This window comes from Camelus ferus, chromosome 4, assembly GCF_009834535.1.
Source record: "Camelus ferus isolate YT-003-E chromosome 4, BCGSAC_Cfer_1.0, whole genome shotgun sequence".
In the NCBI taxonomy this organism is placed as follows: Eukaryota; Metazoa; Chordata; class Mammalia; order Artiodactyla; family Camelidae; genus Camelus; species Camelus ferus.
Window position 1 is genome coordinate 71,909,114 of NC_045699.1, and position 18,361 is coordinate 71,927,474.

Consider the following 18,361-nt stretch of genomic DNA (forward strand, 5'->3'; position numbering starts at 1 on the left):
AACGAGAGAGAAAACTATCGTACACTTTGAATGGGAGTTTGCCCTCCCAGGAGTTGCGGTGGAGGAGGTACACGGCGCCAGCTCACAGGGTCACTCTGCCCGTGTGGCACTCACCAATTATAAATCACACCCACACATATTCCACTAACTCTCCAGAGCAGTGGTTCTGTCAGGTTAAAAGAGTAAGATTAATGCTCCCATTTGACAGATAGGAAAACTGAGGTTAAACGGAGTTTTTCCAAGTCAGCTAGCCAATGAGCAGGGACAGATCTAACCTGCAGAAAGGGTACCATGTAACCATTCTGAGCAAAGAGCTGGGTTCACAATTGGTCTCTTCCATGTGGTCTGGGGCAAGGGACACAGCTTAACCCCTGTTTTACTGAACAAACCAAACTTACTTTATGGGGATATTGAATGGACTAAATGAGATACAAAACAGGGACATGATTGGCACTCAATAGATGTCAGGTATCATGACCTTCATTCCTGTTGTCAGGATGATGATGAAGGTTAAAGACGAGGGGGCAGGAGGACCGGGGAGGGAAGACGTGTCCTCAGAGATTTGCCCTAGGAGCGAGGCAGGACCACTGCTGAGCAGAGGCAGAAAGTGACAGGAAGGATGAAGAGGGGAGAGGACGTGAGCCGGGGTTCTCATCAGCACCAGCAGTAGCCTGGATGGAACGTTCCGGGTCCGCCTCCGACCGCCAAGCAGAGACGTGCCCACAGAGCCACCTGGGCTTGTTTCAAAGCTCCGGCCGCAGGAAATCTGAGACGCAACCAGACCCGTGTGTCTGAGGGGCAGGCTGCCCTTGGGTGTGGGATTCCCAGCTCCTCCAGGCGGGGGGGTCGTGTTGAGCAGCCTGGGTCCCCTCTGTGACCCCTGCTCCCTGCTTCCTTGGGGAGAGGGCTGTGCCTCCAGCAAAAGCCAGCAACTCACCCAGCACCAACTGGGAGCCAAATGCAACAGAAGGGACCTGCCACTGCTTTCCCAGGGACAACTAGCCCTCTCTGGGCTCCTCTGGATGTGGGACACACAACTGTTTAGTTTAAGAAATGATAATAAATACAACATTAAAACCCATCACACTCTCCAAAGAAACTACAGAGCAGCTGCCAATTTGCACAAAACGACCTTGGACATGACAGGCTAATCTAAAACGCTGTCCTTGGCTGATTTCATCCTAGTCCCCAAATTTAGTCCAACGGAGCAGAGAAAGAGAGCCATCCTGGAAAACAGTACTAATAGAGTCGCTGCTACATCTGTTGAACGCCACCGCCACGGCTTCAGCCAGGGCCCCCCACCTTTTACCCCCTTTCCAGGGATTTCTGAGAGACGCTGCGACAGCCCTGACCTGGGACCTTGCAGTTGGATGTGACCCAGACCTTGCCCTGCGGTGGGACAGCCAGGTGGGGGAGGAGGCACCGCCCGCCCTGCCTCCTCCGCGCAGCACTGAGGGAGGAAGATGCAGGGGGAAAAAAAGGAAAAAAACAAACCAGTCTGTCTGATACACCGCAAACTTCCCAACATCAATCAGAATCCTATACTCCTTCTCCACAGTAAACATTAATTTTAAAAGGAAACACCGTGCTACAAACTTGCAGCATGAAATGAGTGATTTTACAGCCAGGCAGAGGGCAGGCTTCGGATACAGCCTTGGATAGTTCCTTCTTTGTTTCTTTCTTCTTCTTCCTTTTTTTTTTTTTTTCTCCTCTTACTATTATTATTACGTTTTAACAAACTTTATAGCCCATTTTATTTGTTCTCAAATAACTTTCCCTCCTTCTTTTCGACACATCAATTACTTGGTTTGTTTCCCTCACCGTGTGATGTTGGAATCAAGAGATTGATACTGCTCAGCGGAATATAATTTAGTATTATGTGCCATGGGTTTATGAGGTAGGAGTCAAACAAAACATTGCATTTGAGCACTATCCATTTATTAGCTCTAAGAAGAGATTTATATTTGACAAGGAGACAATAACTTCGTTTCCTGATAAGCCAAAGAGGTCTATTTCTGTGTCCAAGACACAGAATAGCTTATCCTTCCCCAATAACTCTACTTACTAGTATGAATATATTTTAATAATAAAATTGATATATATGTAAATTTATTTTAATCTAATTTCATCGAACCCTCCTAAAAAAAAAAAGAGCCTTTGTAGATTGTTTTCACATCTGAATTATAGATTTCTGTGTCGTATTCCCAGATCGATTCCTAGGCTATAATTCTGTCAAGATTTCCTCCTGGTGTCAAAAACAGCAACACCACAGCCAGAGTGCTTTATAATTGGCATCACAACCCAACCAGAATTACAGCCCTGATATCTATCCCGGTGCCAGGTGGGTTCATTTTGGAATATTTCTCTCTTCCTCAGCCCATACCTGGACTTGAAGGTGTACGGCTAAAATTACTTTCTGAATCAATCATGAAATTGTTTAATTGAAAGCTAGGGAGGAAGAAGTGGGTTAGTCAGAGAGGCGAAAGGAGGAGGAAAACCCTCAGGGACGGGAGGGAAATACAGAAGGATGATTACACAGTGGCATATGATTAAACCTCTGCTGTAAACAAACATCTTTCTTTTCTCTCTCTGCTTTTCCTCTGCCCTGGGGTCAAATAAATTAAACTGACATTGTTTACTAAGTCTTTAGAAACTGATTTTTACTTGGGGGTGGACAGAGAAGTTTTCCCTGCAAGCCTGCCCTAAACCAGAGAGGTTCTTGAATCACCTTCCCTGCAGGCTCTAAGTAAACACGGCGCCCTCCCGCTGTTGGTCGTGCAGTCCTGGTCCAGGGCGCAGGGCCGGTAAAGAAAGCAGTCGTTTTTCCCCTCGGGGCTCAGAAAAATGAGCACTAGACTCTCTCCCTACGCGGTGTCAGTGGCCTGCCCCCCGCCTTCTTTTAAGTGACTGTTTTTGCATCTTCCCCAGTGCCTTTTATCTCCAGGTAGGCGATGAGTTTACACAGAAGCTAACTACTACACCAAAGTCTGTCCTATCCCCAGAAAACGGAGGGGAAGCTTGGCCTTGTGGCACTGTGGCCCCTGGAAGCTCACAGGCAACACAAGGAGAAAGACAGGATGTTCAGGAGGGGTCGCCGTGGCCCTAGAACCAAACAGACCGTTCAGCCTTCCAGGAGGAAGCTCTCAGGACCCAGCTCCAGGGAGACGATTGAGGCGGTGGAGAAGACTCCAACCGCGGAGGACAGAATGAGGCAGCCTCACCCAAGGCCCACCTCCTAAGCCCCAGAACTCGTGAACATCCCACTTTACGTGGGCTTCGCACACGAGATGACACGAAGGGTGTGGATCAGGTTGCATTGTCCGGGTCGGCCCAATCCAATCACATGAGTCCTCAAAATCTGAGAACTGCTCCCAGCTCCAGTCAGAGGGAGATGTGACAACAGGAGGTCAGCGTGTGGCAACGTTGCTGTCCTTGCACACAGAGGAAGGGGGCGGTAAGCCAAGGGTGGGGGCGGTCTCTAGAAGCTGGGGAAGGACAGGAAATGGACTCTCCTAGAGCCTCCGGAAAGGAATGAAACCTGTCCGACATGTTGATGTCAGCCTTACAGAATTGTACCACAATCAATCTGTGTTGTTTACGCCCCCAAGTTTGTGGTAGTTTATTACAGCAGTCATGGAAGACTAATTTTCTATTTTCTAAAACCAACTCATGCTATTCTTAGACAAACAACAGTCCTATTCAAAGATAAGTGATTTGCAAAATATATCCACCTTGGTACTCAGGTACAGACGTTGTCAAAAAAGTGTCCTAAAAGTTAAAATTAAAAAGAGAGAGAGAGAGAGAGACAGATAGAAAATGAATGCCTTCTGGAAGCAGAGTTACTCCAGGAAACATCAGAACCTTCTAGATAAAGCCTTATCAGTATACTTGAAATAATTTAGAGAGGACAGACTCCATGATATAAGAAATCAAAGAAAAGAGGATGAGATAAAATTTAAAAGGCGATGAAAGAAAACTGACAACATGAAGAAAAAAACTAAGGGAAACGTAAAAGCATTAGAGAAAAGAAAAATAAAGTAGAGGCAACAAGAAATACATATGATAAAAATATAAAGTTATCATGAAAGACAGATTGGGAAAAAATACAGAAAAGGAAAAAAGAAAAGCTACTAGAAAGAAATCAGAATTATGGGAAACAGATGCGAAATGTCCAACACACACATAACTGGTCTTCCTGAAAAAGAACACCCAGCAAATGAGCTGGAAAGATGGTAAGAAATGCACCAGACGAAGGTTCTCCTGAAATAACGTAAGTGGAAAGGATTCATAGTATTCCAGAGAAAAGTAGTAAAGAGAACCGAGACACGGCCTGGGGAGCGTAAACGAACTGAGAGGGAGGGGAAACCCTTTGAGCACCCGGACATAAGCAGCACACCGCCTGTAAAGGAAAGACCCTCGCTGGCCTCGGACACGACTGCGACCCCGCAGGTGTGCGTGGACGGCACAGAAAGGGCACAGGGTGCTGGGGGCGAGACGCGTGATGGGAGAATTCTCCAGCCAACAAACAGAAACACGTTCTCAAATGTGCAAGAATTTAGGACGCTTAGCCTGTATGTACCTTTGCTGAAACCGACTCAAAGACAAAACCCATTCAAATGAACAAGGAGTCAAAACTGATAAACAGAGAGGTTGACTTATGTAAACAGCTGGTGCTGAAATCTGAATCCAGCTGAAGAGAAAATGAAAACGCCACAAGTACAGTAATTGCAGCTACAGACAGAATGTAGTTGTTATATTTCTAGAAAGAAGAGCTTAATAATCTTAAAATAATCTGAGTATAACACACTGAGACAAAAAAGTTTCAGAATGTGTTTCTCCCTCCCTCCCTCCACCCCCACCTGCCAAAAGCAGAGAACGGCTGGGGGAGGGGAATGAGGAGGTGTGCATCTGGGAGCATTTTCCGTTTCATCTTTCTTATGACCAAGTCAAACATTCTGCTTCATTTTAGAATCGACAAATTGGGAAACACAAGCTTAATTAAATCATCCTGGTGAGACCAGTAGAACTAGAAACACTATCTCCTAAATCAGTTGAAGGGGAGGAGAAAAATCCAACAGCAGCAATAATAAAACTCAAAGAAAACACAGACCATAAAAAAGGATGGAAAACAAAGGAAACCAGGATGAAGCATAAAATAAAGTGCTAAAAGCAAATTAAGTGGGAGAAGCTCAACTATTCAAGGAAAAAGACAAGCAGGTGGAATAAAAACTATGAAACCTGATTTCATTCTGTCCACACGACAAGCTAAAACACAGCAAGCAAAGTAGTTAAAGTAAGTACATCCCGCAATGGCAGCAGTGCCGGGGCCAGAACGGCAGGACAGCCCTTCAGGTCAGGGGGACAAGCACCTGTCCGTCGTGGCCCAGGTCTGGGGGTACCGCCCCGCGCAATTATGCGAAAGAGTAAAATGAAAAATACCAGCACTGGAAAGGAAGAGGGAAAAGGATAAATATTTGTAGATGCCATGACCACCCCCCACTGAAGAACCCAGAGAATCGACTGAAAAGCTATCAGAAGCAGAGAGACAGCTCTAGGAACGAAGCTGGAATATAAAGTGCACAAGAACGAATCAGCATCTCTCTTATACTCCTGAAAAGTCCAGCTAGAAAATAAAATGGATGAAAATATCTTATCGCACATCAACAAGAACAACAGATCACATAACAGCTAGGAATACACTTCAGACGAAAAGCATGAGCCCCAGGGAAGTGGCGGTCATTTCGCGGAGAGGACAGGGCCGTGTCCAGGTGCAACAGACGAACTGCTAAATCGAATCGACTCCAGCTAAAATCTCAATGGCAGTTCATGATAAAATCATCATAGTGTTCATTTGGAATAATAAATATACAAAAATGACAATAAAGAAGAGTAATGAGAGGGCTGTGTCCTGCACCGACTTGAAATTTATGATTAAACTGAAGTGGTCAAACAGTGCGGTACTACTGCAGAAGCAGGCTTGTGGGAAACAACAGAAAGTTTAGCGTACAGCCAGGTGCGCGAGAGGCTGTATAGGGGAGCAGACGGTGGCCAGAGCAGATAAAACAGAGAGCCCTGACCTGCCCCCGCAGCCCGGCTCAGGAGCCCAGTCACGACCTCGGCAGCAGGCAGCCCCAGGGAGCCGGGACTTTGTCAGTGACTAGCAGCTTCCCTAATTTTGCCTCCATTTCCGATTTAGGACCAAATTAGAGAAGGCCAAATGTGCTCCCCGAACCAAGCACATAGGATGCCCTGCCTCCAGCGGGCCGCCTCCAGCCTCCCCAGGCCCACAGCCTCCATCAGGGGAGCCCTGAAGCCCCGCCCTTTCCACCAGAAGCCTCTCCCTCCCCTCAGTCAACTCCCTTGGTATAGACAGCAAGCTCTTACTTCACGGCCTTTGTTTTCTTCATTTGGGTGGTCTCTGTTTATTTCCACAGTGTCTGTAATTTTGGGGTGCTCTCAAGTTCAAGTTAGTGGAGGAAGGACAGAATAGTCAACAATATTTAACATTGTTTTGAAAAAACAGCTAATCATTTGAGAAGAAAAAAGAGAGACCCGTACTGCATACCCACATCAAAATAAATCTCAGACGCATCAAAGATTCAAACGTAAAAAATGGTAAAAACAGTAGAAGAAAACACGAATTGCTTTGCATCACAATCCCAGGAGCAAAGCAAGACTGGTTGCTACGTGTTAGCACTCTCAGGTGCGGAGGGCAGGCCCGGCAAGGTGAGTGGCAGAGCTGGGCTCTGAGCCCGAGCTGGACTCCTAGGTCACAGGGAAAATGGGATGAGTGGGTGGGAGCGAAATGAATAGGAGACGCTCCACTTCAGGACGTGGGGAGGCTCTTGCAAGCTGCAAGCTGTCGGAGATCTGGCCGGCCGGGCCCCTGGGAAGACGGTGCCCCGGGGCGGAGACCTTCCGGAGGGCCGCGGCCCCGCCGGACGGGGACTGCTCACCTGTTGGGCTTGTAGCCCCAGCTGTCCAGCACGTGCGCCTGGTCCAGGTCTCGCGGGAAGCCGTGCAGCACCCAGCCTCTCTCGACGCAGTCCTGCTGGTCCAGGCGCTGGCTCAGCACCTTCATGATGATGCTGTCAGGGACTGCAGAGAAAGGAGGACAGCGGTCACTCTGCCATCCTCTCCTGCACCTCTCCTGACCCAACAGGAAGGTGAGGGAGGATCTTCGGCCGTGGCCCATGGGCTTCCTAACTTTGACCATGGGTTGAACTGGTAAAGAGGTGGGTTTAGGTGGACAGGCTGTGGGTGCCCGTTTCCCAGGTCCCTCCACAGTCCCAGCAATGGGAGGAACACGGCTGCCTGAGGAGGGGGAAAGCACTGGGGTGACCCTGAACTTGAACTTCCCCTGACTTCGACAAGTCACTTGCCCACTGGCAGAAGGGTGGTTCCCAGCCCTCCAGCGATGTGTGGGCATCCCTCCCCCCAGGATCCAGTTTTTGCAGCAAAAACTCTCTTCTTTTCACCAGGGTCCCAGTGGAAGGTTTCGTTTTCCTCGGACAGGAAGGCAACGGTGCCCTCGAGGCGCTCTGCCCATTTACGAGGACATACCAGCAACCCCTTCTTCGCTTCCCCCAGCTCTACTTTCCTGATGTTTAGAATCAAATTTCTCTCCAGAATCACAGCTTTAGTTATAACCAGAGACTGAAATAAAGTCTTAGGGAGAATGAGATGTCAAGAAGCCCCTTGTTTACATTACTGCAACTGACATTTTCCTGAAATTTATGCCTCTCTTCTCAGACTCATTAAATGTCCTATGTTGCTAATGTACTGCGTTCCAGCAATTTGCACTGCATTTTCTGCACTTTGCACTCATTTTTCCAGAGATACTTGGTAAATATTACCGTTGTTTGCTATGAACGTGGCCTCCATGACGAGCTGGTTTCCTGGAGCAGCAGTGACAGAGCAGCGGGCAGCTTCTCTGGAGATGCCTGGTTCCCTCCCACCAGCCATCCGTGTGCCACCCAAGTGCCCTAATGCACACGACTGAAACCCTCCCAAGGCCCCCAGGCTGACAGCCAGGTGAAGGCAGGGCGAGAGGTTCAGAAAAATCACTAACTGCTGCTTTCCTCCGTGGCCACAGCGTGCCGGGTTCCTGCCCTGTGGGCAAAGACCCCTAAACTTCAATCAAGTCGTTTGCATTTCCTTCCCCGAATTTGTTCTTTCTCGCATCTTTCAGCCTTTCTTCCCGTCTCTTGGATAGAGCAGAAAAGGGATTTTTCTCTGATAAGATTTGGCTATCTTAAATCAAGGCAAAGTTGATACAGCTAATCCCATCCCTCCCCCGCTTAAACCTGCCATGGCTCCCCAGTGCTCTGAGAATGAAAGCAGTACTCTTCCCTGTGGTCACCAGGGCCCTGCAAGGTCCAAGACCTGCCTCCTTCCCTGGTGAATCTCCAGCTTTTCACTTCCCCTGGAATGTGGCAGTCTCTCCCTCCAGGACGTCCTTCCCCCACGCCTTGCCTGGACAAGACCCAAGATGAGTGTCCCCTCCCAGGACGGCCCTTAACTAGGTCAGCACCTGCCACCTTCCCCCTCACCTGCCACCCGTCATTAACTATCTGGCCAATTCTTTGTGAAATGCTGCCTCTTACGAGGACAAAGGGCCATGCCCACCTCACGTTTCCATGATTAACACAGTGCCTGGCACATAGCAGGTGTGGAATACATAGACAGGAGGCCTCCCTTTTCAACGCTTCACTGCAACTAAACAAATACGTTAAGACCAGCTCGACCAGACGTTGGGGCGCTCGGAAGAGGAAGAAAGAGAAGAGAAGCCGGGCTCCAGGCACACGCACATCTGGGGTCTCATCTTAACTCTGCCCTCAGGTGCCAGCCGACACCAACTTGGCCACTCAGCCTCTCTGCGTCTGTTTCCTCAGCCACCGAAAGAGGATGCCAGGGTCTGTCGCCACGGGGCCAACACTGCATGTAGTTCCAGGCACCCGGGAGACGCTCAGAGGGGGTGGCTGGTATTTCTCAGTTCAGGAGATGTATGCTGGGAATCGGTGTTTTGTGACTCTTTTCATGGTCATTTCCACCTCGGTCAAGGTGTTCTGAGCTGGCTTCTGGGATACAGGATGGCTGACGTCAAACAAGCCTCAGCAGCTAAAGACAGAGAGATTTAGGGACCTCTGTTCCAAGTCCTCTGTCTGTATTTCAGGAGTTGTTAACCGACGACCTCCCCCCGCACCAGGCATTGTCCGTATTCAGGGCAGAGGGGCAGGTGTGCCAGCTGCCTTCTAGAAGCCCCAAAAGGGCCCCCTCCCCACTCCACTGCCGGCGCACGCAGAGGGCACTGGCTCTACCCAACGGCCCCTGTGCGCAATCGGGGTGTGGGGAACCATGCTCAGGTTACTGTGTGAATAAATCATGAGTCTCTGATCCAGAAACCACATGTTTTCTGTCAAGAGAAATAAATACAGATTAAAGACAATGTACGTTAAGAATGTGCCACAGAGCTTTCCAACCCAGGTCTACCCCTGAATATTTAGACACTCTCACTGAAGTAGGAAACTGCACAGAAGCAAGCCTCTCACAGTGGCTCTAGTGGAGCGTTAACGTGGCATCCTCGCTGTGTCCAGCTGCTGGGTTTACACTCCACGCATCGCAAGCAAGAAGCCAAGGGTCCTGCCCTCCTGAAGTTTACATTCTAGCCAGGGAGACAGATCATACACAGATAAATAAAAAACTGTTTCAGAGAGCCAGGAAGACTATGAAGAAAACAAACCAAGGGACAGGAACCTGCTGGTCTGACTGGGTCCAGGATGGACTCTGGGGAGGTCACAATGGGCCTCGTGAAGATCTGGGGATGTTCTGGGTGGAGGGGATGGCGAGGGCAGGGGCCCCGAGGCTGGAATGATCTTGGCACATTGAAGAAGTGGGCCGGGGCCGGTGTGGCTGGAGCAGCGAGGTCTGCGGGAAGTGGGGGTAGGGAGGCCCTGCCAGGTCTTCAGGAAGGAAGGGGCTCTGGCCACACCCAGGCCATGTTGGGAAGGATCACGTGTTGGTCTTCGATGCATACGTATTGAATGAGCATGTAGAGATTCATCTCAGGATCCTGAGCTAGAACGTCCAGAAGCGTTTCCAGCTTTGCACACCGACTGCTCACTTTGGGGGATCAGCCAGTGGAGTCCCCACGGGGGTCCCCAGGGCCCAAGGATGTGGCTGGTTGACAGCACTTGACCTCCTGTAAAGTCTCCAAGGAGCTCCGGCTGAGAAACCCTGAATGCAAACCAGCAGCTCATAGCTCCGGCTTTCTGAATTTCTAAAAGGAAACCATCTTTTGCTGACCCCGCCAGCACCGTGCCCTTCAAGTCCCTGGACACCCTGAGCATCTGCGGGACACCCCAAGTTTCTAGCAATGCCCTGTTAGAGAGAGGCCAGTAAGTCAGACAGAGAAAGACAAATATCACACACAAACCAGAAATAGACTCCCGGACCCAGAGAGGCCAGCTGTGGTAGAAAGAGCTCTTTGCATCGCTCTCCCAGTCCCAGGTCAGCCCCAACCAGCTGGGAGACTCTAAGCTCCAGTCTGTTCGTCTGCAGATTGGGAAGGTGGGTGGGCTGAGCTGTCAGCGGGGTGGGGGCTGCAGGAGGATCTGCAAATATAGCTGCTTTTATGAGAGTTCCTTAGAATAAAAGCCGGAAGACTCAACTCTTAGCCCCTGGGTTCCTTTCTTTGAGCAAGTGTGAGCTGAGAGCCCTGTGGTCCAGCCATGGGACCTCCCTGAACCTCAGTGTCCTCCTCTGTGACACCTGCCTCACTGGCTGTTGTGGGGCCTGGAGACGGCTCACAGGAGCTCCCAGATCCATCAGAGGTCTTTGGAAGGGATGTGTGAGCATGATCTTAATTCCTTCTAGAAGTTTGCCCAGATCCCCAGCAGATGGCTATGATGAAACCACTGGCAAGAACATGGGGCCCTTAATCACAACATGAAGTCCCACATCTGAGTTTGAATCTGGCTTTAGGAGAGCGCTGTAGGCCTGGAGTGGACTTGCCCTTTGAGGAGGAGGTCCGCTGGGTAATTAGTTCGCTGACCAGTGACACCCAGGGCTCATTAAAGCCTCAGTTGTTTGAAGGCAAGGACTGGATGGGGCCAATAATTTGACTGTTTTCTTCAACAGTTGGGTCCTGCTTGGAAACCAAGCTGCACTGCAGGAGGGAGGGCTGAGCTGCAGCCTTCTCGGGACAGCAGTGGGCAGTAGGCTCAGCGCCTTGGTGATTCTGAGAGAGAAAGGCCTGGAAGGTCAGCCTGTGGACCTCCCTCATTTCAGTGTTAAGAAACCAAGGTCCAGAAGGGCTGTGGCTTCAGTGACCTGCCCAAGGCAGTTTGTTAGCTGGGAAGAAATCTGACCAGACAGAAACACAGAGATTTTTTGTTTGGGATTTGTTTTTTCCCTGTTAATTTGACAAAGAATTCTAGTGGGAATTCCTGACTGGCATCAAAAGTTAAAATGTACATGCCTTTTGGCCTAGCAATCATGTTTCTAAGAATTTACACCTAAGATACAACAGCAGAGATGGCAAAAGATGTGCACACAAAGATGTTCATTTCAGCGCTATTTATAATAGTGACAATCGGAAACAATTTTAAATGTCCATCAGTAGAGGACAGCTTAAATGAAGAATGGTATATCTATGAGATATGATATAACGTAACCTTTGAAAAATCATTTATATTTATGTTTGTAAGCGAGCAGGACTATTTGGGACCTTCCCAGAACAGACCCCTCCACACACCCCATGTCCTCTGCCTGCCTCTTGTGTATAGAAAAACATTACTCTAGTAGGCTTCCCCAAGTTCCAAAGAAAACATTTAATCAGAGACGTGAGAAAATGCAGAAAGTAAGGAAGACAGCCAAGCAAGACAAAATAATAACAGTTTAGCCATTAAACAAAGTCAGGACCTTCAGTGTCTCCTCCAGGGCTGTAGATGGTATTCTGAGCTACATCCTGTGGCTGTTTTGCAGAGACTGAAACCCCCACCAGGTGGAGGAAGTTAACTGCCTGCTGCCCACACGCATGTGGACCCCAGACGCGCCGGCTGGAACCAGGTTGATGACCTTGACTCCACATGACCTCACAGCAACCAATCAGAAGGACGTCCACGAGCTGATCACAGCCCACCATCCCCAACTCTGTCTTTAAAACCCTCTCTCTGAAAGCCTTTGGGGAGTCAGGCTGCCCTCGACGCCCTGCTTGGAGCCTGCAGTAAACACTGCTCTTCCCCTCACCGCAACCCAGGGGCAGGAGGTTGGCTTTGCTGTGCTCGGGCGAGTGGACCCAAGTTTGGTTCGGTAACATGTTGACTTGGAAAGAGGTCTCTGACAGAATAGCAAAGGGGGAAAAAAGCAAGTAAACAGCTTGTGTAATATGGTCTCATTTAAATATATCTCGACCTCCATACAGACACCCACACATGCACACACTACACACGCACAGGGGAGAGAGGGGCGTGAGTTAGAGCTGGTCGCTGGGGGCTGGGGGTCCAGGAGCCGAGAGAGAAAATAATGTAAGTCAACACATCCTGGCTGGAAAGCCGACAGACTCCGGAGACACAGGACACGCGGGGCTTCAGGGGGCAAGGCCGCATTTCCGGAAGACGCGGGAAGAAGGTGAAAGCTGACCCGGATGCCAGCTTTGAGCCAAAACCAAAACAAGCCCCTCTTTTCTGGAGTCACTGCTCCTCAGAGGGCCTCACCACAACTGTGGATCAGTAGTCACCAGTGCACTATTCGTTTAACGCCTGTATGCCCACCCTCTGCACCCACCCCCGAGAAGGCAGGGACCCCTGTTAAGTCAGGCTCACTGCTACGCCCCAGCACCGGGCATGTGCCACGTGCCACATGGTAGGCACTTAGAAACACTCTGAATGAGTGAACGAATGAATGAGTGAACGCAGAGTGCCGTCCCCCAGGACCAGGACTGCCTCCTGAGCACTGGGTCAGGCCCCGTGGCCGTGGGAAATGCTTCTCCCCCAGGGGTTCCTTTCTCCTGCATCACAGCCGACCTGGGGACTAAACAGCAGTCAAGGGAATGCATGCTGACGTCTGGGGTTTGTTTCAAAATAGTCCTGTTGGGGGAGGGGTCTTGCAGGTGGCTCTGGATGTGCCAAGGGTGACCACAAACACATGTGGCTTCATTATACCTGCGGTGATGGTCCTGCAATTCATTATTCTAGTCTCTCTCCTTTTTATATATGTTGAAAGGAGAGCGAATACTCCATCTAAAAAGTAGGGTTTTAGAAACAGACTCACAGACATGGTAAACACACTTACGGTTACCAGGGGGCTAAGGGGGTGGGAAGGGATAAACAGGGAGCTCAAGATTTGCAGCTACTAACTACTATATATAAAGTAGATAAACAACAGGTTTCTTCTGTATAGCACAGGGAACTATATTCAATATCTTATAGTAATCTACAATTAAAACATACACGAAAACAAATATATGTATGTGTATGTATGACTGAAACATTATGCAGTACACTGGAAATTGAAACATTGTAAACTGACTGTACTTCAATTTAAAAAAGATTAGAAAGTAGGGTTTTTGTTTAAAGGAAACTATTTAAAAGCCTAAAGAAGGTAGAAATGGCCACTGTGAGAGACCACTCCAAAGGGACAAAGGCGGGGGGATGGAGGGGTGGGGAGGGTACAACTCAGTGGTAGAGCACATGCTTAGCATGCACAAGGTCCTGGGTTCAATCACTAGTGCCTCCATTTAAAAAATAAACAAACAAACAAATAAACAACTACCACCCCCCTAAAAAAACCCCAAATTAAAAAAAAAAAGAAAACAGAGGCAAAGGATGAAATCTCCCTGGAAGGCTCTCCTCGCACCCCAGAAGTGGCTCTCACTTTGGGGGGACCAGAGGTGCTGAATGGAGCCCTCGCCCTTCGGTAAACCTGCTCTGGACCCCGGGCCCTGGAGCCCGGCATCACAAGTACTCGCCCAGATCTGCCCTTCCCGGCAGTCCTGGGGAAGATGCTCAGAAACCTCCCATGAGGGTGTTAGCCTCTCTGTGTCTCAGTCAAGGTTGAATATTGGTACCCGGAGCCCCCGGGGCCTGGGAGAGAGTGGGCTGTGAGGCCATGGGAGCTCAGTGATCCTCCCCAGCACAGGGGCCTCCTCTGCAGGCCTGGTAAACACTGCTGGCGGCTAAAACGAACAACAGACCCCTCTGGACGCCACCTCCAGGGCCAGTGAACTTGACAGTGCGTGGCCCTCCTGACGGCGGCGTGCGGGCCCAGGGGCCAAGGGAGAAGCCAGAAGACCCTGCCTGCAGTACATCTCCCCGAGTCCACCCCTGCTCCTCCCTCCCGAGGCAGGATTTCTGCTCTGCATCTTTGTTTCACCGCTGCCTTTCTTCCCCTGTAGTCTATGGACTCGCTTTTCCAACCCCACATGGTCTGACCAGCCAGCTCAGCAAAAATGCGGCCTTTTCGGAATAGATTTCGCTTGCTGTGTTCTGCTGAAAGTTTAACATCTCCTTGATAATTCTGTGCGTCTCCTCTTCATCTTCCTCTCAGAGAGAGGCCCTCAGCCCCGTCTGAAGTCTCCTCCACTGAGTCAGGTGCCTCGGGCTTGATTTCCGGGCCTGACAGTTAACATGTTACCCTGCATATAAGCTACTGCCAATGGCTACCTCTCCAGAACGTCCTGTCTACCCTAAATTTAGCAAAGTGCAAGATATGAATATCCTATTATATCATAAGGCCACACCACACAGTTTCAGGATTTTTTTTTATCCTGAAAATCTTCCATAAAAGATGGCAGTCCTCACACTGACCTCGGGGTTATTAAAACCTCAATCCATTTATTCCCTGCCTGCCGGGTATCCTTGGCACTGGAGTTGACGGGGAGCCATGGTCACAGATGAGAGGTTCCCGGGCCCCTCAGGCGTCCCACCAGCTCCCCCACCTACCCCACCCAGGGCACCTGGCCCACCCTTTGTCTTGAAGGGGAGCCTGTTTAGAGGCCCAGGCCCCCCTCAAGCTCTCTCCTGCACTTCGGTTCCACGGCTCGGACAGAACGTGCCGCTGTGCGTCAGGCCACCCATGAGGTGACTGGACGGGACTGTTCTTCCTGAGCCACAGGTCTGACATCCTCAGTCAGGTCTAGCTCAGAGAGTGGGCGAGTGGGAGTCAGGGAGGGCCCGGAGAGAGAGCATCTGGGCCAGCTTGAGATTCCCCTGTGGAAACGGAGCTGAGGGCAGAGGACTGGCTGGGAGCCCTTCCTGCTGCCGCCTGATGTCCAAACTGCCTCGTTCCTGTGACGCCCCTGACCTGGGGCTCAACTTGGGGAGGCAGGGGCACAGGGGCACTGAGGCTGCTGGAGCCGGCCCTGGAAAGCTGGACAAAATGTGGGAAAAGGAAATAGCTCCCTCAGCTGGTGCTTAAAAGTAAAAAAGACCCAAGGTTGATTGACGTACCTGAATAAACCATTTAACCCTCCCACCTCCCCAGGGCAGATCAGAAAAAGCTGAGAAGCTCAACCCACCCCCACAAATACACTCAGACACCCACCCACACACACCCAGGCACTCTCCGACACCACCTCTCTGCACCCCTCCAGGACACACACACACACACACACACACACACACACCCCCGCTGTGATGCCTTTCTCTCTTCAAGGCCCCATTTGAAATCAAGTGAAGTGACACTAGGCTCTCTGTCAGGGTTCATGGAAGACTCAGTCTCTTCTGTCCCCCCTCCCAACATCCCTGCACAGTCCCTGGGTCCCACCGCCCTCCGGAATGGAGCCCAGTGGGAGAGTCTTGGAGAGGAACCAGACTGTGGAGGAGAAAGGGCTGCTTTTGTTTTGGGTTCTGACTTCCATCTCATGCATACTGTGCTTGACAGAAACGGGGCTCCCACCCCCTCACCACGTCTCAGCCCCAGGTTGGGGGCTTGGCCCAGGATACAGGTTGTAATTCAGGGAAAGCTAAACGCCACCATGTCTGGGAGACCGTTGGCCTCCGGATGACACTGATTCCTGGCCGCTGAGGCCTGTAAGCCCTCCTCGCTGCCATAACCAGAAATCAGGAGTGTCTGAGAAGGATCTGCAGTGCCAGCGGCGCCAGGACCCCGGCCAGGTGTTCCGTTAATGATGCTGTTTGTTTATTATTTACTGCCACCTGCTGGTCAACCATGGATCCTGCCCCCCAAGTTGGCACAACAGAACATTTCTAAAACCCATGTAGGAGGTCACTGGAGAAACCGGGCTGTTGGAATTGGTCGTGCTCTGCAATTTTTCAGCGAGGAGCAGACCCACGGACAGCTTGTCTCCTTCGTAAACTCCAGTCGCTTGCCCCAGACAAGCCCCTGCATGGCCAGTCAGTGTTTCCCCAGCACAAGATGGAACAGATGTCTTCTAAGACTTCCTTAGGTTCCGAACGTCTGTATCCTAACATCTCATTGCTTAAACAGCAACATTTAAATCTGCATGGCAGACAATGGTGCCAGGAGATAACAAATTTTTTAATACTGGCTTTTTTCCCGAGCCCAGAAAAGGACATTGGGGCTGGGGCTGTCACCAGCTAGGAGGACGTTCTGGATTGTCCATCCCTCGGTGAGAGGCTACCCCTCTTCTACCACTTCCCATCACTCCTCTTGTTGCCACGTCTACTCGGGCCGAAAGCAAAGATAAGATTGAGGGGCCCACACCGCTGACCCATCCACAGCTGAGAGGCAGCCCCCCAGCAGGGGGCCCCTGGGTTTGTCTCGCAAAGGAGGTTTTAGATGAGAGAAAAAGACCATTTAAAAACAGACATTCTTTGCAGGAAGGGTATAGCTCGGTGGTAGAGTGCCTGCTTAGCATGCACGAGGTCCTGGCTTCAATCCTCAGTCCCTCCATTAAAATAATAAATAAACCTAATTCCCCCAAAAAAAACTCCACAAAATTTTTTTTAAAAAAACAAAGCTAAATAGCTTTGATTTAAAAAATAAAAATAAAGACAGACATTCTTCTATAAATAAATGGTGCTTCACTTAGCAAATCAATAAGACTTTTCATAAAAATGCTCACTTAGATACACAATGTCTAACAATTGGATAATTAGTTATTCTTAAAACACATTTTTGCATCTTTTAGTGGGGAATGAGACGAGGTCAGCAGTCTGTGTGTGGACTGGATTGTTGTAAAGTGCAGCGTGTTAACGTTAACTGTACACCGCAGATCAAAGAGTTTAAGGAACACGATTTTCCTTCCATTTTAATGAAGTCGGGGCTCAGAACCAGATATGCTCCCCAGGTCTCAAGGGCGGCGAGAATGCCACTGCCCACATGATCTGTGAGGAGAGAATCAGCCTCTACCGGGAAACCAGGGGACAGCCAAGAGCCCTGTTTTCTGGGACAGAAAAGACGTCAGGGCATATTCATCTAACAAGCATGAGCTTGGCTCTGTGCTAAGCGTGGATGTTCTAATACAAGCAGCAATCCATGTATTCTTCATAACAACCCTATTTTACAGGCTAGGAAACTGAGGCACAGAGAGAGGAAGTCACTCACCCAGGGCTACACACTAACAGGCTGTGGGGCCCAGATTTAAACCTGGGCCACCTGGCTCTGGGGCCACCTGCTCACTCTCTGCCGACATTTCAGGGGAAGCAGCAGCGTGAATCGTGCCCTCCACTCACAGCGTGCCCTTGGGCAAGTCACTTTTCCTCCCAACTGGTGTGTCTCCTCTAAAAGGGAATTGAACTCTGCGGTCTCTGAGCGCTCAGCAAGCCCTTATGTGGCACGTCACATCTGAAGACATTCCTGGAGTCACGCCATCCCCCAGGCTCCTGAGGACCTACAAGGCCATCTATGCTCAACCTCCCAGGTCACAGGATGCAGCCAATCTTCAGCAAAACCGAAGCACTCAGTTCCAGCCTCCCCCACGTTGGTAGATTAGAGGTGGTCACGCCTACCGGTGGGAGGTGGGCTCTTTTTTGTTTTGTGGGAGGTAATTAAGTATTTATTTTGATGGAGGTACTGGGGATTGAGTCCAGGACCTTGTGCATACCACCTGCATGCTCTACCCCTGAGCTGTACCCTCCCCGAGAGGCGGGCTCTGATCCCTTTCCCCTGGAATCCAGGCTGGCTCACTGACTAGGGGGATGAACAGACTCGGGGGAAGCTCATTCTGGGACTTCTGAGGCTGGGTCAGGAGAAGCCTCATGGTCTACCCCATCCCCCACCCCAGCCACCACTGCTGCCTTGGCCTCCTCGGGACGCCAGTGCTAGGGGAAGCTGGCCACGACACGAGGGGCCGACTCACCCGAGGCCGCCACGCTGGGAGGAAGCCCAGGCTGGCCACGTGGAGCGGCTGCAGGGAGAGAGATGCCCGACCAGCCGC

General features: G+C 50.3%; 1 protein-coding gene across 10 annotated transcripts in view; it reads right to left on the reverse strand.

Annotated features, from left to right (window-relative positions):
* Nucleotides 1-18,361, reverse strand: part of AK8 (adenylate kinase 8) — a 117,720-nt gene that overhangs the window by 38,998 nt on the left and 60,361 nt on the right. For all 10 annotated transcript variants that reach the window (XM_032478734.1, XM_032478729.1, XM_032478730.1 and 7 more), the window contains one exon: nucleotides 6,957-7,098. In XM_032478734.1, coding sequence (XP_032334625.1) covers nucleotides 6,957-7,098 — 142 coding nt within the window. The remainder of the gene's footprint in view (nucleotides 1-6,956; nucleotides 7,099-18,361) is intronic.